The following is a 26,105-nucleotide window of genomic DNA, read 5'->3' as shown; positions in this document are numbered from 1 at the left end:
GTGTTTTGGAGGGAGCAAGCAACCTGTCCCCACCGTTTTAGGACCCTGGCTCTCAGTTCTGCCTTTAGGAGAAGGTGGTGGTATCCAATTAAAGCAAATTGATAGAGCTACAGACTATTGCCAGAAGTGTGAGTTTGAGTGAAGAATTTATGAGTGCTCAAGCGATTTCTACTGACGCCAGAAAGGTCTCCTGAAGTTTCTAAGGAAACCCTTAGAAATACCTTGGATCTTCAGCGGCCATTACGTCCACGCTCTGACCCAAAGGGTTGCCTCCAAGAGAGGCCGCCTCGCACACGAGAGTGTAACTAATTTAGCCGCATAATGGAGAGAGTTCTGAAGATGCACATGGGCTGAATTAAGGGCTCCACGGGAGCCTGTGGCTCATTCCTTGCAGAGTTTATTAGTTGCTGCTGCACACGTGGTTAGGTTTGCTGGAGGAAGTCCAGCTCTGAGGCACCTCTCAATTCCTCCAGCTTCTAAAAGTTGCAAGAAAGAGGCTCAAGCGTATTGCCCCCTCTAAGGTCTTGTGGAGAAGGACTCTCCCCTGCAGAGAAGCGGACAGGGGTTTGGGGGGGGTACCTAGTCAAATAACTCTTGATTATTGAATTTACCTCCACAATTACCAGTGAGTATCCTAGACTATAAAGGGGGTAAATACCAACAGATTGTATTATTTGAGAAACAGTATGTGATTGTGTAATTAAGGGCAGGAATATAATACCATATGCACAAGGGGCAAGGTTAATTTCAGCATTTCCTGAATAACCAAGGGCATTATGGCATAACCCTAATGTTCTCCGGATGGCTATCATTTATATGGAGTTCATATATATGCTTATGAATATTTGGTTAAAATTCACTCATCATACTCTCTGACACAGTAATTAAAAACACCAAGTTAGCTGCCAATAAAAATATTTTTGTGATTTGGCAATTATTCCAAACCTCATAGTCCCAGCTCCCCTACCCCCTTGCCCTTGTTGTCTTCCTGTTCTATAATGTATACAGCTAATCTTGATGATGGAAAAATAAATAAGTAGCGGGGAAGGCTGGAAAGCTTCCAGTCACAAAAGCTCCTGAAATGGAAGCAACATCCAATCTGGCCCACCACATCTTCTAGGTGGGCACTCCTTTCCTGCCTTTTAGTGATGCTTTCAGTATTCATAACAGCTGTGGAATTAAGCATTATGAACAAGAAGAAACCAACATGCAGTCTTTACTTTTCCCCATCAGTCCCAAACTATTCCGCGCTGCGTTACCAAGTGAAAACCAACACACTCTCAGACGGATTTAATTTCAACTTGGGCCCAAGGCCAGACAAAGTTCCCCCATTGTTAAAACTCCACCCCATCTTTTCCATACCATGCATACAATCCCATCCTCACCCCATCTTCCAAACATACGTGCGAACACACACACACCCCCATAGACAGAGAACCAGCCGCTCCTACAATACAGAACCAAATCCACCTCCCCCACTGTCTTAGCTAGGCGCATTGCTTTCCCTGGGATGACTAGCAGGCAAGTTGGATTTGGTCTGTAATGCAGATTTTTAATATTTGCAAAAATGAAGGCTACATAAAACATACATTTTCATGTCCTAGATATTGTCTTCATAATAAACCCTTTTTAATAAAAAAGTCATTTTACACAACCAGGAAAATGTTTGTTGGGGGAGCCAATTATTCCATTCAAAAATAAAAGGGTTAAAACTTGATTAAAATATTAATGCTATAATTCAAAGTACAATTTTGGCATAACTTCAGCTAGTGATTTACCTACGGCATTTTGGCTTACAGAATCATGCAACAAACATGGATTTCAGAATACAGAAGTATACAGCTTTCAAATGCATACAGAAAAGAGAATAAGTGTAACGGAAGCAGTTAAGCTTTTACATGTACGGACTAGCACCAGGTCGCTGTTCACGGCAATTGTCTTCTCTCTTGTCCTCTTCCCATGGACGCTGCATGAACAACTGCACTCTATTTTAATAAAGTGCAGACATGTTTGCTTGTATTAAAGCTAAGGCAAGTAGTGGAAAACAGGAGAGGAGGTAGATTGAATTACTGTGTTTGAATGTTTGTTTTCTCCTCTACCTTGTACCATTTTCCACAAGCAGAAGTACAAAGTAAATGTTAAAAGACAAATGTATAAAATGTTGATTTGGCCCACTTCATGTTGGGCTTTTGGTTGCAGAAAATTTTTGCCTTCCTTCATCTGCAAAACTGCAAAAATGCTGCTAATAGTACAATATGGAGAACCACATGTGTACTTTCTAAAGAATTAAAAACAGCTAGTTGGGACTAAAGGTGGTTTCTTCCTGTATTGAGTTTTGTGTCCTTTACCCTTAAACAAGTAACAGAAGAACTTCCAGAAGTCTGCCTGCACACCTAGGATTGCCATCATGGTAATAATGTATAAAATTGTGTTCCATTTTACAACTGTCAGGAAGTTTCACTAGGATTCCTGTATTCCTTTCAGCAGTGTACAACTAGTCTGAGTGTAAATAAATGGCACGCCCTACCAACAAGAACAGCATTCCTGCTAATAAAGCAAAAAATACTCCTACAGGAGCCAGCATAAAAGACCAGCCATAACGTACATAAACAGCAAAGTCTAGGCAATCCATTTTTTTCATGTTTGTGTAGTTTTCCAGATCAGCCATCGCCTGGACCCAGATGACATACATCACGACTACCAGCGAAAACAAGACACCTGGAAAAGAAACACCAGGTTTTAACAACAGAATGTGAGACAAATGCTGGGTGCATTTACTGTAATACCTGAAAACCCATCAATGCTTGAGGCCCCGTCTGCAAGGCACAGTCAGCCACCACTGGATATTTTTTGCCTTTGGCTTCCTCTAACAAGCGCTATCTCCACCTTGCTTCTGATCTGCACTGAAAGGCATATTCCCATGACAAAGGATATGTCTGGGTTTGGTAGGCAGACTGAAACACAGGTGTGTTTAGGGACAAAATTCAGGCAGGTATTTACTGTTTTGAATTCAGGAGCCAAGGGAGGGGAAAGGAGGGAGGTTGGGATGGGATGACCTGGAAAAAAAAATCTACTTTTGCTTCCCAAACTCTGACATTGCTTCTATCACAGTCTTTTGGATGAGATATGGAAAAGGGGAAAAGGGTGGGAAATCTTTCTCTCATCTTCACCTCTGTACATTTGCTTCTTTTTTCTTATGAAAAGGGCTTTGTTTGGAACATACTACCTTCAGAGTATTCTACTCAAATATTTTGCAGACAAATTCAGATGTATTTAATTCAAAATCCTCCACATTAGAAAAGAAGTTCCAGGTATAGGAACAAAACCCAACAATAATGAAATACTGGCTATGAAGCAGGCTATTAGTATTAACCTCAGATTGGATACAATGGTTTCCTGGAATTAATCGACCACATAATTCACAGCCTTTTCCCAACCACTCCTCTGAAAGGCCTTTGGACTGTTTACACATGATAGTAATAGGAGCACATGTCCTTACAAACTCTGTTAATCTCTTTGTTACTATACACCAGAAGCAGATATAAGAAGAAAGTGCTTTCCAAAGTATCAGTTGCATTCCTAATATTTCATTTCACTTTAGAGGAATGTGGACACTTGAGAAATGCAAGCCTGCACCACAGATGCTCCAGCAGAAGATTTGCTGGAAACCTGAGGGTACAAGTCTGAATTTTTTGCGTGCTCCAGCCTGTACCCACTTGCTCTCTTAGCTCCAGCTGTCACAGCACAGTTACAGCAGCAGGACTATCTATTCCAACATTAAAACATTTGGGTGACACCACCCCATCATGTTTTTATCCTAGTATATTTAGGTACCTCATTAAAACCACAAGCCAGTGCATACTCCTGGGAACACTTATTGGCAAACTTGAGTCTGCAGGCTGTAGAGCCGCAGAGTCTAAATCAAAGATATTTGTGGTCTCTTCCCCATCCTCCTAAATACTTGCAATGCAACCTTGAACAAATGTGACACTTGTGGCAAAACCCACAAATGCACTTTGGAAGCACCCAGGGACAGGCATTTGCTTCCAGACCCGCCTGTCCTGGTAACCTTTCAGGGTTACCTTTCCCCATCCCCACTCCGAGATGCTGCCTCACCACCTCCTTTCCCTGCTCTTCCTACCCACTTACCAGGGAGCAACTCTTGTCATCGCTCCCTCATTTGCTTCAGGCAAAATCAGACAGGTTAGCTGCAGCAGTTTAAATTGGCGATCTGGTGACATTCTTCTTGGTGCTTTATGGTCAGAATGTAATAGCTTTACATTCTGGACATCCTGAACCTCTGGCAGGTGAGAGCTCACAACTCAATGCTTGTGAACACTACCTTTTGAAGCCCACCAAAAAATGAGCTGAAGTAGTTAACCTGAGGCATAATCAAAACGTGACTGAAAATCCCAAAGGATCTTGCAATTTTTATGAGGCTGAAAGAAAGTAGAAAAACTAAATAAAGAAGGAGGCAGACACATTTCCTGTCTATGAAATATACTTCCAGGATTACATTTTTTGCTAGGGCTCAAATTCCTAACAAAGTTTGAAAAAAACCAACACTCAACTCTAAAAGGCATAAATTCAATTTTAAAAGTATTTTACCTAAGTAAAACTCAATTTTGATGGAATTTAGTACTGCGCTTGTATTAAACATAAAACTGGTGAAACAGAGAGAAGGATCACCTTAGGGCCAGACCTAAAGAATGAGAAATTAAATTCAAGACTCTCCAAATATAAGTCAAACTGAGCAGAAGATTCCTACAACAACATCTAGCGATCATAGATAACATAGGCAACACAGGAAAATTAGAACCAAACAGAGCTAGTAACTTTTGATGTAAAAAGTAAAAAGATAAATGGAGTTATTAGAGACATGGAGTTTGTTCAAGGTTTCAAAACTTCAAACAAAAAAAAAGTTATAGCCCAAAGATTTGGAAAGATAATTTAATAATATGGCAAAATCCATACCAGCATTGGAATTTACCTCTTCAGATGGTTGTGCCTGTACATTTTCAAACGTCTGTAATCTTCTATTTATTCTCTACATTGGGGAAAACTTAGTTCAAAACAATAATAATTACAAAAAGTAGCAGCAGGTCAGTATAACCAGGGCTGGCGCATCTGGACTCACCTCTGGCACCCTGAGCAGACACAAAGTTAAGAAGCCCAGTTAGTCAGAAGCATCTGCCATTAAAACAAGACTCCGTCAGAGGTGCTTTAATCTCGAAACGGGCACCCCTTGCTCTTCGGGCAGTCTGAAGCAACACCTTCTAGGTGGTTCCACTAGAGCCAACACCATGTAGGTGCAAAATAGGAAGCCAGTGCTGCCAGTGGTAAAACAACCTCAGGGATGCTAAAATCCATCCGGTGATTTCACAGCAGGCTGTTAATACCTGTGTGTGGCAAATTGTTGGGTATGGAAATTTGCTGAAGAAATGTATGTCAAGCAGAGATAAATGTCCTTCTTTAAAAGAAAAGAAAAAGAAAGGGAGAATATGTAAACCCTCTTAGTTAATTAAGGCACTAAAGGAGTATTTAAGGGTTCTCACTATCTGCTAATGGAGGCTAATTAGTAGGTATATTGCTTAGCGTGTTCAAGAAATGTCTTGAACAGTAGAATCAGGCTAAGTAAAAACTGACCATGTCCTGTTGCCTCCAACAGCATTTCATTCATTAGTGCTCCTTTTGTCTAATTTTCACAGAGTTATGATTTCATGAGAGTTAAGCATTTAGACAGGAGTTTACTGAATATATATTTATTCTGGGAAATCTGTTCCTGCACTACCTATTGTGAATGTCATGAACTCTCATAGCCAAGCTGCAAGGCAAAATTACTGAGATTGAAAAAAACCTCCACAATTTCATGAAGCAAATATTTTTAGGAACAATATGTGCTATGATGTATTTCTACATTTTCAGCATTTAGACCTTTTGCATAGTGAGCGGGTGTCCATTTGCCCTTGCCTTTTAGTGAATATAAAATAAAACAGCAGTTGCATGAATCAGGAATGATGGGGGAAATTATTCCTAGAACATGAAATATGTCTGAGAGAGATTAAGACAAATAAATAGTTCCCTCCTCCTCTTTTTTCTTTCTTTTTTTCCATTTTGCATTTTTTTTAAGAACACACATGTTTGATACACAGCTCTGTGCAGTGTGATAAGACATGGACGTCTCTGAGGTCACTCTTTTCTGTCTTTTGCATTTATTCTTTTGAATTTCTTTCAAACAAATACTTGTGCATATTGCAGTGGAGAAAGAATACAGAACCTTTAGAAATGTCTATGAATTCAAGAAGCAGTTTGCTGGCCTTTAGTACTTATTCTTCCCACGTAGAAATGCCTTTCACTTGTCAATGGTGAATGGCTGTTTATGGCACAAATCTTTTACTATGCAGACATGAAGACAACAGGTGCTGGAAAGAATGATGTGAGCTTTTTACTTGTGCCTAGAAGTTTAGAACTCTGTACCTCACTTGAGGAAAACTTGTATGTGTGTGTATATATTTTTTTTTTCAACTGCATTTTTCTGTCCTTGTCCTTGTTACAGATTCTACCACCTACCTTGGCCTCTTGTGACTTTATTTAAAAAGTATGGTTGACATTCCACTCTGAAGTACGTGCAGAGGATCCCACTTAAGAGTTATGGGAGCTGGCACATATCTCTGAAGACAGATTTTTGTCCTCATCTAGGAGCTAGAATTAAAATACCAGCTTTTTTCACTCTTTTGGCAGGAAGCAGAAGTCGTACTGGTACTTCTAATCTTGCTTCTTCACAAGGGTGTGATTCTGTAATGCTCTGTGCACACCCTGGGGGCTTGCTTGTTTGACATCAGTACAAGAGGACAGTTTTCATCACCAACCAGGCAGGAACAGGCCCAAGGTAATTATGGAGTTTATTGAAGGCTACTTTAAGTGATTATTTTAAAGCAGCTTTCCCTTCTTTTCCTATGACCTTTGAAGCAACTATAAGGCTTCTTACAGTTTGCACTACTGTAGCTGCTCTTGGTCCATCCTCTGTTATTGTAGACATGGAGGTGAGACTGCAAAGACAGCACTCGAGTCACTGACTGTGGCATTATTGAACTGATATGCACTTTTCCCCCACAGGTGTAGCATCTGTAGTTTCACCTGCAGCCTCAGGTAGTTAATGTGATTACAGAGCTTAATAGGGAAAGCTGCTAGTCAGTTAGCTGCCACCAATACTAATAATTGCATGTGCCTCTCCATTGGTGGTAGCCCAGCTGCACCTCTCAATAGGAGAAGTGGGCAGCCTTTACTGAAGATCAGGATGAAGATGAGGCAGGTGTGTGGCTTTGCCACAGATCAGACATCAGAATTTCTCTGTGGGTAGGTCTGTTGCTATTTTGGCCCCAGATATGTGACACTGTGGAGAGGCTTCTGAGGTTCCTTTGGAGACCCTTTGCAGTTCATCCACATGGGCACCAGTGATGCTGGCAGAGAGACCTTGAGTGGGTAATTACAAGGTTCTGAGTGTGAGAGGTAGGAGCATGGGGCCCAGGTGATGATGGTCTCAAACCTGCTGCCCAAAGGATAAAAACTGCACAAAAGCTGGTTTATGCTGTTCATTGGCTCCTAGCTCTGTAGTTAGTGTCGCAAGCAGGGCTTTGGCTTCTGTGACCACGGGACTCTCTTTGAGATACAAGGACTGCTGGGGAGAGGTGAGATCCATCAGACAAGGCAGGGAAAGAGCAACAAGCTCGGTAACCTTGTGAGAAGAGGTGCAAGCAAGGACCATTGGCAGATGGACATCAAAGCCTCCAGATAAGCAGAGGGCAGGGAACAGAGAGCATATGCATGGGACAGCAATGCAGGAGGCTCGTATGCTTCCACTGAGAAAGGCTTTCAGTTGAGCTGCTTTCTCAAATGCATGTACATAAATGAAGTCAGTGTTGGAATAACACAGGAAGAATTCAAGTTCATGCAGTCACTGCACGATGGATGCAGTTCATGCAGATGGATGATGCTGCTGCAGATGTGGTAAGACAGCTTGCTTGATTGGGATGCTTTGCTGGATGGATGCAGACTTTAAGAACAGGCAGTTAAGATGGGGTGGGATGGCTGCAGTCTGCACCAAGAAATATCTTGAATGGACAGATATCTTCTAAGTAACAGGAGCTTATGGGTTAAGATCAACAAGGTGGACAAAAAGGGTGTGGTTATGGTGGGCATCTGCTACAGGCTACCCAGTCAAGAAAAGGAAGTGGACTGGAAAAACAGTTCCGATTTCTGGTTCTCACAAGGGACTCAGCCACCCCATTATCTTCTAGAAGGGCAACATCAGAGAGAGCGAGCAGTCCAGGAGGTACGTAGCTGGACTGCATCAAGGATAGCTTTTTGAAATAGTTGTGGAACAGACCAGCCAATGGAAGTGCTTTGCTGGACCTGCTACTCGCAAATAAGGAAAAACTGGTCAGAAATATGATAGATGGTGTTAGCTGTGGTTATAATTGGCCATGAAATGGCAAGTTTAGTATCCTAGGAGGAATATGGAAGGTGAGTAGGAGATTAAAGACCCAGAACTTCAGAAGAACTGACTTCAGCTTGTTCAGGGAACTGGTAGGCAGGATCCCAAGGGAGGTTGCCCTGAAGGACAAAGGATGCCTTGAAGGGCAAAGGAGCCCAGAAGAACTGGTTGTTCCTCACAGGCAACTTCCTTAAAGCACAAGAATGGTCCCTCTCAGTGTGCAAGAATTCAAGCAGGTCTGGCAGAAATGAAAGTTAGCCTCATACACAGCTGCATTAGCAAAAACATAGTCATCAGATTTAAGAATACTATTATTTCCCTTTACTCTGCACTTGTGACATCATATCTGGAAAACTGTGTCCAGTTTGAGGCCCCCTGGTGAAAGAAAGATACTGATAAACTGAGGTGATGACCATGAAGATGGTTAGGGGGATGGAGGACAAAGAGAGGCTGAGTGAGCTGGGGAGTTTATTCTAGAGAAGAAAAGAGTCTTCATCTGTCTAAATGGAGTTATAGAGAAGATGGGGATAGACTCTTCAGAGACCTGCACACTGAAAAGATAGACACAATGGTCACAAGCTGCAGCAAGGACAAGTTCAGGTGGATACAAGGAGAAAAAAAAAAATTTCACATTTGAGTTGGTCACACTGGGACAAGTGCCCAAAGATGCTGTGGAACATGAATTATTGTAGATTTTAAAAACTTGACTGGATAAGGCTCTGAGCTGCCTGATCTAAATTTGAAGCTAGCCCTGCTCTGAATGGGAGGTCAGACTTGATTGCCACAAGAGGTCCTTTCCAACCTAAATATTGTGTCACTCAGGATCTCTGTTTAGCCTCCTTCCATAGGTCCCTCCAAAAGGCAAGTCTACCTGCCTTACCACAGATAAGGTAAAGTGTCCCTCTGAGAGTGTGTTTCTTACTATTGATGATAGAAGTTTAAGCAGTTAGTTCATAGAAAACACTTAGCTTTCAGATGGCTGAACAGCTGGCATGAATCCCATTCCCAATGACACTTCAGCTGCTTTCTGAACCCTAAGATGGCACAGCAGACCATGCTACAAGCTGTTCTTCTCTTCCGTTGAGGCAGAGCTTTTATCTGCTACCTAATTTGTCAGTTAAGGTTGCAAAAGGATACAGATACCTCAGTCCAATAACAGGTATTAAAATTGCTTCATCTAACATTTTTCTTTAAAGATATGTAAGTAGAAAAATGACTGATCTTCCTGTCTTCTTCCAAGCTTCCACAGAAAAACCACCTTGTCTAACTTATTTCTCAGAAGCCTACTATTCTCTCCAGTACAACAGCTACTTGAACTTTGTGGTAAGACAGCATCCAGGCCCTTTCAAAACAATGTATATAATTCCTTTTTTCTTCAAATCAATATGCTGGTTTATGTCTTACAAGAACTCTAACTTCACTTATCTAAGTTGCATTACATCTTTTCATTTCCCCATTGGTCTGTGTTTAAATGGATGCACACCCTGGCTGCATCCTGATCATGTGTTGGTATAGTGGTAAATATACACCACTTCTCATTATTCTCCCCTTCTGTGCCCTGTTTTTCTTTGGGAGGCAGTAAACAAACAGGGTCTCTAATCCTGAAGGAGATGGGATAGAAGAAGCGGTCAGGGCAGCACGGAACACAGTAGAGCACACCACCCTGCCTTCTAGAAGCAGGCTAAAACACTCCTCTTCTGCATCAAGTTCTGCCTTATCTTGCTCTGCCCCCAGGTTATCCCAGATTTAAGTTATTAACTATTGTGAGGAATTCCTACTGGGAGAGAGAGTAATTGCATGCTGTCATACCTTTGGGTCTGAGAATCCCTCTTACTCTCCATTTAACACAATGGGCCATTCACCCAGGAAACTGAGTTGTTGCCCAAGACCTCCCACAGGACATGGCTTTAACTGCTGTCAATGCAGGGTATTTATAAGCTCTTCTTATGCCAGTACGGTCATTCCCACCAGCGTGATTTTAATTGATGATATAATTAAACCCTCACCTTGGCTACGGGAGTACTTGTGAGAAGAACCAAGAGCAACAAACTTTTTTTTTTAATGTTTTTGTGGGTGATCTGAAGCGTTGGATAGGATAATGATATTTACAGTAAGTACCTTCCCCACGCAGCCCTGCCCTACTGGTGGGACTGGGAGTAGATGCAGAAGAGCTTGTTCAAGAACGCTGTCCCCCTATCTAAGCCAAAATTTCTTGTGCAAGCTGAGTGGCTCCAGCGTCCTATATTCTGCTGCCACTGCTACGTTTCGGCAAATCATAGCAGGATTTTGCTAAACATCTTTGCTTTTCAACAACCACAATGGTAATAGTAAAAATAACACAGCTGCTCTTCTCTGAAGCCCTGATTGAGAACAGTCCTGAAGTTGAAAGATACTACATATATAGAGAATAAAAAGTCAGGATTTCCCTTGAACATCTGCTCTATAGGGACAAAGGGTGAGAGGGGCAAAGAGACTGGCCCAAGGTCACACACTGGGATAATAAAGCTCACTTAACTTCACACACCTAAAAAAATAGTCTCTTTAGATTCCCTCAGTAAAGGAAAGAGAGGTGTAGGGTTCCTCCACAGCACATTCATCTGATCCAATTAGGCCCCCTCTTTCAGGATGAAACAAATCCCTAGCTGGGGGAACTTCTTACATACCTCCTGTTTTTACTGTCAATGAATGTTATTGCCTCTTGCAGACCTCCTAGGGAAGCCAAGGGAGACTAGTGCAGACTTGGGGATCTAACTTTCGCCTGCCTAAATGAGGGCAGATGAAGTGACCCAGAGTGGAGAACACACACGTCGCTTCGCACCTCCGCCCATCGGTTCCTGGTGTCTTTCAAGTGCCCTTTTCCTCTTTAACAGCCTGTGCTACTTTCTAGTGACAGCTGAGGTTTTTTACAGATTACAAATGCATAAAAAGAGCAGGACCCACATGGGCTCTTACCTTGCAAATTAGTGACAAAAAGCATTGAAATGCCTTAGGATTTCCATCAGGCTATTAATATTTTTTGTATGTCTTTTAAAAGCGTGGAGGAGCAATTCTCAAGGGATCAAATGCAAGTACGCAGGAGTTTTTTTCAGCAAAAATATTATAAAATACTTCCCACACTTCACTGAGGGTCCTTTAAAAGGGAATAACAATCACTAGCTGCATATGAAGAGCTGCGAGGTGAAGTGGGTAAGCAAGGTCAGCAGGTCAGTAACAGAAGGAGAAAGAGAGCCCAGGCCTTTTGGTCCTGACACGAGTGGCTCTACCCTGTAACACAGCACTGCTCTCCCAGGGCTGCCTCTCACCAGGCTTTATACAAAGAGGAACAGTGATTGAGCACATACTATCATTTACATCTTACACAACTGTATCTTACACACCAGTGTGACATCTTCCCAGACTTTTCAAGATTAACTGAACAGCGTCCCAGAGAGCTGCCTGTATCAGCTGAATCCTGGGAGGGTGCATCCTCCATAGTACGTGTGGGTTATGAGGAAGAAGGGAATTCAGTTATTTGTTATCTTTGATTCACAGAGGTTTAGAGCTCCCACTTACTCATATGTGACAACTATTTTGTGTAGTCCAATCACATCCAAAACATTTCTCCTATATTGGTCACGTGAATGTGCTCTGTCTTCCAACTTCTTTAGAGCCCACCATAATCACCTTTTGTGTCACTGATAAAAAAACCTCTCTCCTTAGCTAAAGCCCTTGAGAATTCTATAAGGCAGTATCCCTAAATCTGCATTCTTTTTCCTGCTAAAAAAGTAGATTGAAATTGCAGTGTAATTCCATGATTTTTCCTGGGTTTTTTTTTTATCTTAATCCAAAAGTAGCTTTTAGAATAGCTTCATGACTAAATACCTGTGGAAAGAATTGTCTCCAAGGCAGGCACTCCACAAGCCAAAAGATAGAAGCATATGCTTTTTCCTTCTTTTAACTGTGATTAATATAATTTTGGTCAAGGAAAATAGAAGAAATACCTCATCCTTTCTACTCTTTAATTGCCTGAGCAAACAGTATACCCACCAGCAATGATGAAAAAGCTTCCTCCTGCTTTGTACAGAATGTGGCTGGCAAAAGGAGCTGCACAGATGATGAAGAAACTAGCCATCACAATAGAGAGCACTCCCAGGAGCATAAGAACTGTCCAGAAACCTCGATAAACTGGAGAAAGGGAAGAAGGAACAAAAGAATACAACACTTTTTAGAACTTAAGTGACATATTTGGCTAACAACGCTTTTTCTTTTCCCCTTCTCTTTTCACTTGCCTTATTAACAAATAAAACATTCATTCTATTGTACATATATGTTATATATCACGTGGACCAAATTAGGTTTGAACACCAGTCCTTGTCTGATAATCATGGAAAATAGGTTGTAAGTTACCAGGAATAAAATCTGTCTGCTTAATATTTAGCAGTGACTTGTACGATAGCAACTTGACCAAATTTATGCTCTTTAGAAAATGGTACACTAAAGCCGTAGCAATGATTCTTTGGGATAAATGATTGGACTGACAGGATACAATTGTTTTACGAAAATTGTCTGGGAGAAGCAGAGAGCTGCAACGTCTTGACATTCTTAGTGCTCAGACCATATCACCAATAGCAATCTGTGAGTCCTCTACAATTTACAACTGGATAATTCTCCTTACATATAGTCATATTCAATAGATGGAAATTTAAAGCAGGATGGGGGAGAAACTCAAAACATGTGAACTGGTTTTCTGAAACAGTTAAGTATTTTAAACGAGCCTATTCCTGCTCTAAAGCTCTTTGTATTTTATTAAATTTAAAATGTGATGTTTCAGAAGCCCCTGTTAGACAGTGCCAAGCGGTGCTGAATTAATGGATGCAGCTGGTGATAAATGAGCCGAGAGTTTTGTGACATACTCTGGCCAAAAGAGTCTTTCTAACAATTATTTTTTAGCTGGTTAATTGCACATCCATTTAACAAAGTCATCATTTTACAAATGCTACAAGAGTGACATAAATTTCTCCCATGAATTTAAAAATTGGTACATTAACACAACCCATTAGTAAAATTATGAGTTGTAAAGATCTCCATCGTCAGATCTGAAAATCTTGAAGCACTGACAATTCAGTCAGTGAAAAACATTTCCACCCAACTGAGGGAAAGCATATAAGCCAGCTGGCAAGTCAGGAAAAGTGAGTCACAAAAGAAACTGCCACTTATCATTTGACAGCACCTACTTACTGTTATGGCAAAACACAACCAAGCAACTATTATACTGGTTCATATCCTGAAAGTTTCAAATTCATACAGCTTGTTACAGGCAGCTATTCTGGAATAATTCGGGTTTGCTCTCATCTGAAATCTGACGGTGCACTATACACTATCAGCTCATGCTTCCCACTAATGTGTTCCAAAAATCTATAGTTTTTAACTTCAGCAGCTTAACTCATGTTAAAGTTAAGCCTTGTAAATGTATTAGCTAGATCACGTTCACCACATGACATTAGCCACACTTTTTAAATAACATCCTTTTTAATCCAGGCAAACATTCAGAGACATAATTTTCCGCCACACTGATCAGCAGATTCGGGCATAGGAAGGATGAATGTGTCTGAAAGCAGCTGGCAGAAGGGTTAAAATTGTGTTTTGGTTCACATCCAATACAAGCCTTCTTTCCACATAAACAAAAAAATATGGAAATTGTAGGTAAGAAATAAGGCTGTGGCTCAGCAAAGCAGTTAAGTGTGTGTTCTGCTTTAAGTACTCCACCTCTAACGGGATTTAGGCACCTGTTTAAAGTTAAACACATAGTTAAATGATTCACTTAATGCAAATGGACAGTGAATGGAGACCTAGAAAGGTAAATCTCTCAAGTCTTTCAGTCGTGGGTCTCTGAAGCAATTTCATATTATTTTACTCATGGGGCTACTTTGCTAAGCTTCATCGCAGTCCCCAAGTCCATGGGACATTACTTCCTCATTTAAAACCTAATACCGCTAAATCAGTCTATAACCACCCAACTCTTTTACATGGGTGGCCCAAGGTACTTCAAAGTCATGCTACATAATAGGACACATTGGCCAAAATGGACCTTGAAAAAGCTTTCTTTGATATCATTATGGTCAGTCACCTAAGACATACAGCACTGTTTCTATTTTCTGAATGGATGAGGACACAAGATTCTCCAGCATTACAATATCAGTATCCAATTTCATTATCTGCTCTTCATACAGAAAGCTTTGAAGTCTGCTTTTAGTGAAATTTTACCAGAAAAGCTTGATTTGTTCAAATATTCCTGGAAACAGAACACAAAAGGAATACAAATGTAACTGATGAAAATTTGTTTAAACCTCTCTGTAACTATACAAGAGAAAAGCTGTTTCTCTGCGCCAACAGCATAACTATTTTATGCATTATATGTGAAATACTGGTTTGACCTAGCTATCACCTGAAATAAGCTTCCATTATATTTCTCTAGAAATAATTACTTACCCCGGAGAATCAGGGATAAATTCTGATGATCCTAATACTTATTTATCCAGCTAACTCCGTCATTAAACATCAATTAGAAAATAAAGTATAGTTGACAGGGAAAAAGTCTGCAATGTTCCCAAATCTGCAACTTTCCAAGCAAAAGACTACTCCCTCTAATTTGCAAGACAGTAAGTCATTTGGATCATTCGTGGCACAGGTCTGAGGAAACAGCCTAAGAGCACATAGACTTTTTCTTCAGTAATGGAGTTAAAAAGCAACCATTTTTCTGGAAAGAAGGCTTCACTTATTTCTTTCTTAGACCATTTTTGCTCAGACCACATTTCCCCTCTTCTCTGTCTGGATGGGCAAGATCAGTTCCTACAGGGCTAATCATTCAAAATTACAATGCGGCCCTACTGCTGTCACTTAGCTTAGCTGGCATCTATAGATGAGCACAACAGAGCTGGTTGAAATTAAACCTTCCTAAGAATGAACTTACTCTTCAAGTCAAAGACTTTGCTGCTCTGAGATTGAGGTGAACCATGACAGATAAAATGCAACAGAAGATGCTGCTTTGAATTATGCTTCTTTATATCCCATGAAAAGGGCTAACACTCTAATCCAGGCAGCCTGTTTCAAGAAATAATGGTTCAGTGTACCTATACAAAGTGTTAACAGAAGTCTGCACCATTTCAAGTCTCAGTGAGGCAGTTGATAAGATAGCCCATGTTTTGATTGAGGTGACAAGGAGTATCCTTGCCTCGTCAAGGTACTTCACAGATATGTTTGAGTTAGCTACCTCAAATACATGCATTATTCCAAGTATTTCCTACAACAGAAGAAATACAGTACAAGCACTACCGCATAGTCCAAGGTAAACCTATCTGCAGTGTTAATCTTAGATACCACTGCTCTGTGTTGCGAGAGTGCTAAACAGAAGGTTCTGTAACTTGTCTTGGTAAGCTGCCCCTTTGTCGGGTACAACATTTGCCTTGGCAGTGACAGGCAGGCCTAAAAATAAAATAGTACTTAGAGGAAAACATGAGTGCACACGGTATGCTTGTCTTTGAGCCCTGCACTGTTCGGCCTCTATACTACGGGAACATTATAGCTGCAGTGTATTCCTCCAAAATTGCATGACCTGTAGTTTTCCCTTGCTACTTGCTTTTCTCCCTAAAGATCCTAATTTAGGTCCCTCTGGAGACTTCTGCATCATTTGAAAACTAGAAGTAGTATCTGGTTTTGAGTAAAGGACCAAATTTTGGAGAAATGGCTGAAAATTATTAAGCACCCCCTTTTCTAGTATAGTATATCCCAGCATTGATTATAAACTGAAGCCAGAGATTCATATTTTAAGATGTTCCTGGTGCATGATATGGAAGAGAAGCAATAATATATTTGTCAAAGTTACACAGCTGTTGTGTAGCCATGCACACTTCTGAAGATCCATAACAGGTTATTCAAGAACAGGTTAGCTAATGACACAATGCGACACCCACCTACTGTAGGAGATGTTAACATCAACCTCATGAAACCATACCATGTATTTTATTGGCCTTGCTGACTTCAGGTGTTTTAAAATCTCAGCCATTGGCCCATACATTTTCTATAGCCTAACAAAAAAAAAAAAACAAACCCAGCCACTTAATAGTAAATTTAATATCAATACGAATTATTAAGCACCACAAAGCTGAAAAACATTTTGATGCATGTGTGAGTACAGTGCTGCATAAACATTACTAAGGATAGGCAAAATGACTTGGAAAAGTTGCCTTGAATTTTCACAAGCTCATATCCTAAAGTGAACCTTTCCTGTGATTTGACTGTGGCTTGTATTTTAGAATATGTCTTTTTTACCTCTCTATTTAATGTAACAGATATCAAAACGTTTTTGACAAGAGTATTGCCACCCACAATGTAAGATACAGTGAAAGGTGAAGTGCCTGAACTGCTCTAAATCAGGAGTATCTTCTCTGCAGATAAACAACTGTAAATGAGATCACAGATCTCATCAGCAGTGCAGGAGACACACCTGGCAACACGGTAAACCTTGCAAGACTTTCTCAGTTTCACTCAGTACCCTTTACTATCCCCTAGTAGTAATAATCTTTTTTTTTTTAATAACCTTAACAGTAAAACAAATACAATATTCACAGTATGAATACATTGCTTTTTTAAATACTTCTTGCTTTATCACTGCTTGGTGGCTTGGAGTTCTCCCTTAGTAAATGTACTGTATTACAATCTCTCAAGAGCAATTATGTGACTGTATTACATAACAGCATTTTTTTGCCCTAGAAATAGGCTACGGCTGACATTTCACCGTACAATTTTTATTTTCAGATTTCACTGCTGATATTTTCTAGATTACTTTAGGTTAATTTCAACCCAGTAACAAACCTGCCAATAAATTTGATCACACCATTTTAGATTTAACAGTTGCTGAACCAGAATTTCGCTTCAGTCCTATAAACATTGTGTATTCTACATTATAGTAGGCACTACTTCAAATGCTGGCAATGTGCCCAGTACTGGACAAAATAAGATACTAATGGTCAGGAAAAAAAGTATTAGCAGCTACAAATCAGAGTATTAAACTAATGTGTCAGGGCAGCCCTATTAAATGGCTTCCAATTTAGCTTCAGAAGGGGCTGGGGCAATTTACAACAGTTAAGGAACTATTGTTTATTTCCAAATGAAGTTGAAAAAAAACCCTCACAAAAATAAAATTAATGACTTGACTAAGTGCTAGATTTTGCACTTCTTTTTCTTAGGAATAATCTCACTATAGCTAACGGGACTACTTGTATGCATAAGGACTTTGTACATTTTTCAAAAACAGGCCTAGTATTGTCCTGTAGTAAAAGAGTTTTATAAAAGTGTGATAGTCCTTGAACGTCAGTGTTAAGTAATCTAATGACATGATACCATGCATTAACCTAGCTAGCAATGAATTATTATTTAAGTACTATACTATTATGTTTTCAAAATAGCCTGACAGGATAACCAATCTGATTATGATTTACAAATATATGTTTATTTTAGAATGTAGAGGTCACTACTCTGGTACTTTTATTCTATGGGCTAATTTCTTTTTTTTTTTATTCCTAGGTTGCAGTTTGTTGCTCATATGTTTGTGAATCATCATCTAAATGAATCTGCTGGCAACACAATGAGGTGCTGTCTAAGTCTCATTAAGAGCTGCACACTCTAATAGCTGTCACTATAAACCACTGTACCATCACAGAAAGTCACTAGAGTCAGGCTTCCCCTGAGTTCATTTCAATGCCTGTTTCAGGTTAAGATAAATGACGTGGCCTACACATTTCTTTAAGTGCATTAACCATAAATGGTGGTTAGCACAGCTGTGGACCACACCTGATACCCTGCAGGTAGGTGAAGTCCTCCCCACTCTGCCAAGATATTTAACAAAACCAGTGAATGAACAAAACCATTATAACTGTGATAGATGCAGCAAGCTGCAATTTCAAAGCAGTGCTATCTGACTCTTCAAAGCTGATCATCCATCTGACAGTAACGATGAAAAGAAATCTGCGGCATTAAAATATGCATTCAAATCTCCAATATACCATCACTATAGGCTCTTCTGTCTTTACATTTCCATCTAAGGCTATAATTCTTGACACCAAGAGCTCATAGTCTAGGTTTGTACAGCAGGATGAACCAAGCCTTTGGTCTAAAGCTTTGTAAGGTGTACTACAACACTAAACCTCAAGGTCCTCAGTGTTCTGAATCTTCAGGGAACTCTCACACAAACATCGTAAAACCCACATACAAAAACATATAAATAAGCTAATACGGGATAGATTGAGCACTTTTGAATTCTGGCCCAGAAAAGCTCTGAGCTAAATTCCTACTGATACTAAAGCTAAAGGAGTTATGTGAACAGAGAACTTGGTCCAGACACTGCACTCAAAAATCATCAGAGATTTTATGTTCCTCAGGAAACTTATCTTTGCCTGAGCCCTTCTCACTGGACGGTAACATGGCACTCAACCAACAAACCACACTTGTGTTTCCATTAGGGGCTGCAGTTAAATCCAAATTCCTCTGATAAGGTCCCAAAGTCTCTTAAACCAAACACTCTGTAAAAGAAGTCACGTGCCTTTGCTTGCTCAGAAACTAACAGTTCTGTTAACAGAAAGTTAGAGATTTTTAGAAAAATGTGTTGTACATACAAGTTCGATTTTTCTAATGAAGTTTAAAGCTTTTTATTCAGCTGTTTATTTTTCTACAAAAGAGCAAAAGAAGTAATTTTCAGATGACAGAATATTTCTTCTTATCCACTCCTAATTAAAATAGAACTTGAGGGACTCACTAAAAACACAGTGATAAACCTGTGTGGGAGATTTCTCTTTTTTATCCCCCAAAGTGAGTATACTGAGAAAGCTATGAGCCATGAAAATGGTAATATTGTGTCAAGAAACAGTAGCAGAACCAAGAAAGGGGACAATAACCTCAATCTTTTGGTAGTGCCCTTTTTTTCTATGTTTAGCTGATGCAAGGTATTAGATGCAGCCAACTGGATATACAAATAGGTGATGAAATCTTGTTCTTCATGAAATCCAACCACGGGCTTTTGCCACTGGCTTTTACAGAGAGCATTTCCTCCACTGTGAATCAAGAAGAGGATAACCTTCTAGCATTTCTTAATTTAGCAACTGCAGTTGCAGCAAGGTTTTAAAAACTTGTTTGCCAAATATCATGGGCAGAACTGTCAAACTAGACTAAAGGAGAAACAAGTTTTGAACTAACACAAGAGACGATGACATAACCTTCTTCAAAAAAAGTTGTGAAAGATTCTTGAACAAGCATACCTGCTCTAGTAAATAACGCAGCTTGGATGCTGAAAATGAACTGGAGGCATAAAAAAACCCCTCTGCAGTTTTAATGAGCTCAAAAGCAATCCAACTATCTATTTATATAGCAGGAATGGCTCTGAATATACTCTACCTGGGCTAGCATCTATACTACAGTTCTGTCTATTTTTAATCTCCTAATATGAAATATAGATAGGAAAATTATATTTGAGCAGTGGTTCTTTTGGCAAACATTAACTAAAATTAATTAAACTTTTGATGATATTCCTTCTCCTTTCCTTATTCTTTGTTTGTCCACTTCTGTGTAATCATGCAATATAATTTGAGGATCTTTGTGAATGTATGAGTGAACGGTGGAATACAAACTCTGTCTAGATTATTAGGAGCTGATGACTCCGTCACTTTCAAATGGAAAGATAAACTGTTCTAGATGTGCTGTGAAGTTACAGATTAGATCTCTGAATGGTGAGGTCTGAATTCTTGCTGGACAAACAGTTCATAATTTCCAACGATTAACAGACCCATTATCAGTCCAACTTATTTTCTTTTTCATGTCTGCAACATAAAAATTGGATTCTGAAGACACTTCAAAATAAAAAAAGGCATAATTACTTCTTCAGGACAGGAATGGATCACTTAAGCCACAGCATCAATGAGCTCAGAGACACGCAGTATCCACACATGACACATTATTTAAAAAATCTTATGAAATAGGTATCAGAAACTATTTACTTCAAATATGTTTGCATAAAGCCCTTGATCTGATGAAATGTGACCACTATTTTTAAGTAGTTTTTAAGAATTGTAAAAACAGAGCTTTTCAGGCATTATTCAAACATAAGGTTTTCAATTACTGTGTATCTTCCACATATATATATGTATCTGTATTACAGCACTAGAGTTTCTTGGTGTTAATATCTCAGTTTAACATAGTAAGTGTTTTGAACTATTATAGAGTGTATATATACATATATTTTAAAAGAGCTCAGTTCACAAAACAAAACTGCCCGTTGCTACAGTCTTAGGCTACATTATTCATGTATGGCACACACTGTTCAGAGCAATTTCAGTGCCTCAGCTCCCTACAGTGTCAGTGGACAGAAGCTGGCCCATCCAACAGTCGGCGCAGTACATCTGAGTTAGCTGAATAAACTTAGACAGTATCAAGGCTCCTCTCCTCCTTCCTCATAAAGTGAAAATGCAATATATTTCCACACGTGGTTATTTATTTAACAAAAAAACAGTTTTATTGGAATACATGAGAAGCTGTACTTGTTTAATGCATTCAGCCCAAGGAAGATACTTCTTATGTCAGAGAAAAAAGACTAAAAAGGAAATGTCTCTTTTTTTAGAAATTACTTCCATTCTGCCATCATGCTTAAAGCTAAGCATTCATTTAAGTGCTTTGCTAAATAGTGGCTTAAATATGCATGTTGTAAAATTATGAGAAGTATGAAACACCAAAATTCTGTTAATTAAACTGTGTGCAGCGATAAGACTGTTTTACACTGAAGCATCCAAATTGTTTTCTTGAAACTATAGGCATTGTATCCATTTGCAGCCAAAAGAAGACTTACTGATTGCAGAGTCATAGGAGGTTGAGTTGTGTTCATCTCGGAGAATAGGAAATGGTGACAGGTAAGCATGTGTACAATTCTTAGAAGGTGACTGGTTAGCTAAAAGTGAAAGAAAGCTACAGATTAATATTTTACTGCCGTAACAATAAAATATTTTAAGCCTGTTCTTCAAATGGGCAAACTGAGTATCATAGGTCAAGATTCCAGGTTCTCTCCCAGGCAATAGCTTACAGTGGATTTGGTTTGGTAAGAGATACCAGCCCTGTTATCCAGCCAAGGATATTCCTTAAAGGGCAACACAGATTCGTACTATGGGAACAGTAAAGCAGCCTTGCTGAAGGCACACTGCAATATATATGCAATGCATATGTATGCTTTTATATGCATATGTACCTTTCTCTTGTGAGGGTTAATTATGTCCGTCTCATTATTGCATGTCCCACCAAAATCAAAAACGAAAAAAACCCAGGAAATTACTTTTTCTCTTGTGAAAGAACAATGAAAAATATCAAGCATCTTCAGGAAGTTTACAGTCTCAACAAATATGAGTGTAGTCTATGGAATCAATATCCCCAAAGAAGGGTTTTTCACTCTTTGTATTAAATGCTTATAAAAACATCACCTTCTTCCTTGCGAAAGATAAAGGCTGACTATAGCTTAAACCACATTTAAATTTCAGATTCCTGACCATAGAATTCTCCAGATAAATAACAAAGGCAAATTAACTACAGTGAATATTACATTTGCCACCTAAGACCAAGCAATATATTTAGCAAAATACAGGTTATTGAAGTGAAATTTGTGTGATGGCACCTGCTTCTCACAAGGATTGTGGAAATCTTGCAATAAGGAGAGGGAGCTTTGTACCTCAGAGGTAGGGTCAAAGACAGGAAAAGAAGTTTTGCTTGACCTCTTCTTCATGGGAGATTTTGGTTGCAAAATACTATCTGATCTTCCAGAACCCTGGCATGTAGTGAAAGAAAGCAAAGGGTCATCTGTGAATTTAGTAGAGGGATTCTTCTGGAGATGATGTGTCCCACACCATTTTCACAGTGGAATTGCCCATGCCCTCCTTAACCCACTCGTAGAACTAGTTGGAGAAACCCTCCAAGCAAAAATTCATGGACCATCCTAACCACTAAGCTCTTTTTCCCTACGTTACAGAAATAAACAGTCTGTTTAACAGTAAATTGCAAGAAACTGTCCTGATAAGAATGGTTAACAGGTTAACAGGACAGTCGTAACACTTGCAGCATAAGTTGATAGTTAAATATGTATGATTTTGTCCTGGGGTTTCCTTTAGTACAGATTACAAAAATGTTTGTCAAGAATTTATTTTAGGGTAGCTGAAGAACCTGATCACCAAAGAAGCCATATGAAATCTGGTGATTCGTAAGAAGGAAAAAAAACCCAACAATTTTAGGAACAAACTACTGTAGATAATGTAAAAGGAAAAAATTACTTACTGTACCAGAAGTTCCACATGCTGGCATTACTCTCTCTTACATTTCCACTAAACCAGCACCTCCAGAAGAAACCTTCATGATGGAAAGTGGCCTTCTCTCCCTATGGGGGGAAAAAAAAAAAAAGCAGCCATTATCATACAATTTTTAAGTGGCTGAAAGAATCAAGTTCAACTGAAATTAGGTGTTGAGGTAAAAAACACCATCATCGCAATGAAACACAGCCTGTCTGAACATAGGTTAGCTATAGCATACCTAAACAGTTATACTTCCTTTGAAAGAATGTCATATTGCAAAAGTAGAATCACAAAAGACAAATTCATTTTAGAGTTGATTACAATTGGTTACAAGAAGTTTTGAAGCAGGCTTGTAAGCCTCCAGAAGGTCAAAATGAGCATATTTGAAAGTTCATACAGAAGTAAATTCTTACAAAATAAACACATCCAGGAAACCTACATACATAATTCTCATTATCATACTAACCCCAGCATCTTCAGGTGCTTTTGAACACGTTCCTATTTCTGTAGCAAGAAGCCAATAATCAGTTCCAAATGCCACCAAAAAAAGCAAAGCCCCCAGAGCTGCAAAGAAGCCTCCAAAAAATATCCCCACACTAAGTTTCATTATCAAAGTTAGCTTCAAAAAAAGAAAACAAGAAAGGCAGTACTTTTTTAATTACTTAAGAAGAAGCAGTAAAATAAATAAAATGTTTGGGAAAGTGACTAATAAGCTGTTTAGAGAATACAGCTCATATCTAAAGAAGTTTCTCTTCGCTTGACTTTCTGCCTGTGTTTCCCAATGCCCTGTGAGTCTCTTTGTGTCTCCTAATTTGTGTTCCATGTGGCTGACTCAAGCCTGACAGATGAAAAGGGCCTCCTATTTTAGGACACTGATGGCAGAGCTTCGTTCTGCTCCTCTGTCTGGGTGAGGCCAGTCAGAAATAGCTGACCTTCCCCTAACTAATCAGGGACTGACTTGAAATATTATTGCAGCTGGTGCATCAGCATCAGTGGAGATGGAGATGGAGTTGCAATGGCTCTGTCCGTCCCCGTGAACTGCATTACAGAGCACAGAGTAGCAGCAAGGAATTCCAAAATTCAGGCTTGGTGGTGAATGTTGCCTTGGCTGCTAGCACAGAAGGAAACACATGCAACACTCTGGAAGTTACCATAAGTCACGTTACTAAATGAAGGCTGAGATTTTTCTATAGAACTTTAAAACATGGTAGCCAAATTGCAGAGATGCCTTTGAAAAATCCTAACCTTTATTACAAATAGTTAGCTTTAAAAATTTACATCTTACCCATAAAGTAATAGCTTTACCAACACTACACTAAGCATTTAACTGCTTTATTTATTCAGATCTTATTTGCATATATCACAAAGGCATGCAATTAAAAATTCCTCCCAGCACCTGATAAAGACACTTCCATCTTTTTAAAAAAAAGAAGGCACTTTCCCATATGTGTGCTTTGGCCATTTTGGAAGGTGATGAGGTAACACATTTAAACTCCAAGGACTCCCTGCAAAAGAAAAAGGCTTTTTCAACAACTTCTTTTCATGCCAAGCAGGCCTTCCCAAACATCTCCAGTGGATTACAGGGCATGCTCCTGTAGAGATTTATTGAGTTTATACTATGCACCAGATCCTGCAGTCCTTACCCAGTAAAATTTCATTGGCATTATCTATCACCAGAGTAGAAAATACTCCACCGACATCCCATCCTGGGAAGTGCTGGGATCAAGAGAAGGATGATGTCAGTTTACTCCAGAAAACATTTGTTGCAGAATTTTATTGCAACAGACTTAGGTCTCCAGAGGGACTCCTGCTTCCAATATCCCAGTATCTCTTTGGACAGTGCAGCAGTGTGCTCAAGGAGAGCAAGGAAAAGACTGTTTCTATCACCTCTCCTCATTTCCAGGCAGATGAACCAGAGATGTGTACTCAGTGTTTTTGTAAGACTACATTATCTGCCTAATGCCATATAAGCATTTGTTACAAGTCATATTTTATTCAAACCTGATACTATACTAACCTCATACACAAGCACATCTGGTATTTTGTGGCCTTTTTGTACTGCACAGTTTCAGTGTATGCAGAACAGTAAGTGAATTTCAGTCAAACAGATTCTTTTTGCCGTATTTGCTTTCCCTGACAGCCACTGATGCAGTTCCCTTTGCTATAGCAGAAAGTGATGTTTGGAAACATCACTTTGGAAAGTGATATTTTATTGTTCTTTACTAAAGAAAAAAAAAATCTTTAGGAAGAAGAACACATAGAATGTGCTATAAAAGAAAATAAGGCCTATTTTAGAAAAGGATTACTTGCAGGTTAGAGTAATGCTTTAACTTTTGGTCAGCCCTGAAGTGGTCAGGCAGGTGGATTAGATGATTGTTGTGGGTTTCTGCCAACTGAAATATTCTATTCTATTCTATTCTGTTCTGTTCTGTTCTATTCTGTCCAAAATAGAGAAGAAAAAAAAAGAAAAAAAAAAGGTAGGATTCAGTTCAGGACTAACATACCCAAATTTAGACAATTTCACATGAGCTAGATGTCTTTCCATTATAATCAATAGTGACCTAGTCAATACAGTCAGTGGAGCCTAGAGAGCGGTTCAGCACGACCTAGATGAGACTCAGACACCTAGCTCTGGCTAGTTCCCAGGGTATCCTGCTGGCTCTCAGCTGCCACTCCAGAAGGGCATATTTCTCTCCCAGATTTAACCCTATCTGCCAGCCCCACCCAGGGGTCTTAGGTACCCTCTTTCACCTCAAATAGCACGAGGAGCCTACGTGATGGTGACTGAATCAAGCCTGGACAGAGGGATACAGTTGCCTTACTGTCATCTCCCACCACTGGATGCTGCAGGATGTCTAAGGCATCGACATTTGGCAGGGAGGTATGACAAGGGACTTACAGGAGACCCACTCCTTTCTTGAATGACAACTACAGGCTAGGCTCACACCACCTAAAAGTGATGCTAGATACCTCTGTTTAGATGGCTGAAACCAGTCTCCATTAGCTGGTCAGGTCATTCTGGAGGCACTACTGAGTGCTTTAACCAGATCTCCATCAACTCCAATGGCAGCACAGATCCCTGTTTCACATGGAGATGTCTGAATGCGAAGGTCTTAATCTGGAACTGAATCCCGCTCAGTGGGCTGGAGTTCCCAACCATTTTGCTGTTGTATGGGTGGCCTTACAAAGCATTGGCCCAAAGCTCAAGAAATTTTATTCAGTGAAATCCAGATATGTAGATAGCCACAACATAAACAAAATCA

At 39.6% G+C, this 26,105-nt stretch overlaps 1 protein-coding gene across 2 annotated transcripts in view; it reads right to left on the bottom strand.

Annotated features, from left to right (window-relative positions):
* Positions 1 to 1,531: 1,531 nt before the first annotated feature.
* The window catches only part of TMEM182 (transmembrane protein 182), a 32,341-nt gene continuing 7,767 nt past the window's right edge, over positions 1,532 to 26,105 (bottom strand). Inside the window, exons 1-5 of one of the 2 annotated variants that reach the window (XM_052773890.1) lie at positions 23,309 to 23,668; positions 22,829 to 22,928; positions 21,363 to 21,461; positions 12,521 to 12,658; positions 1,532 to 2,718 (exon numbers count right to left, since the gene is read on the bottom strand). In XM_052773890.1, the coding sequence (XP_052629850.1) occupies positions 2,495 to 2,718; positions 12,521 to 12,658; positions 21,363 to 21,461; positions 22,829 to 22,928; positions 23,309 to 23,449 (702 nt within the window). In that variant the 5' untranslated portion in view covers positions 23,450 to 23,668 and the 3' untranslated portion in view covers positions 1,532 to 2,494. Of the gene's footprint in view, positions 2,719 to 12,520; positions 12,659 to 21,362; positions 21,462 to 22,828; positions 22,929 to 23,308; positions 23,669 to 26,105 lie in introns of those variants that run through there. The other variant, XM_052773891.1, reaches the window with a different exon arrangement.

This window comes from Harpia harpyja, chromosome 22 (genome assembly GCF_026419915.1).
Source record: "Harpia harpyja isolate bHarHar1 chromosome 22, bHarHar1 primary haplotype, whole genome shotgun sequence".
Taxonomy (NCBI): Eukaryota; Metazoa; Chordata; class Aves; order Accipitriformes; family Accipitridae; genus Harpia; species Harpia harpyja.
The sequence above is the reverse complement of the archived record's forward strand: the minus strand, read 5'-3'. Positions and strand labels throughout refer to the sequence as shown.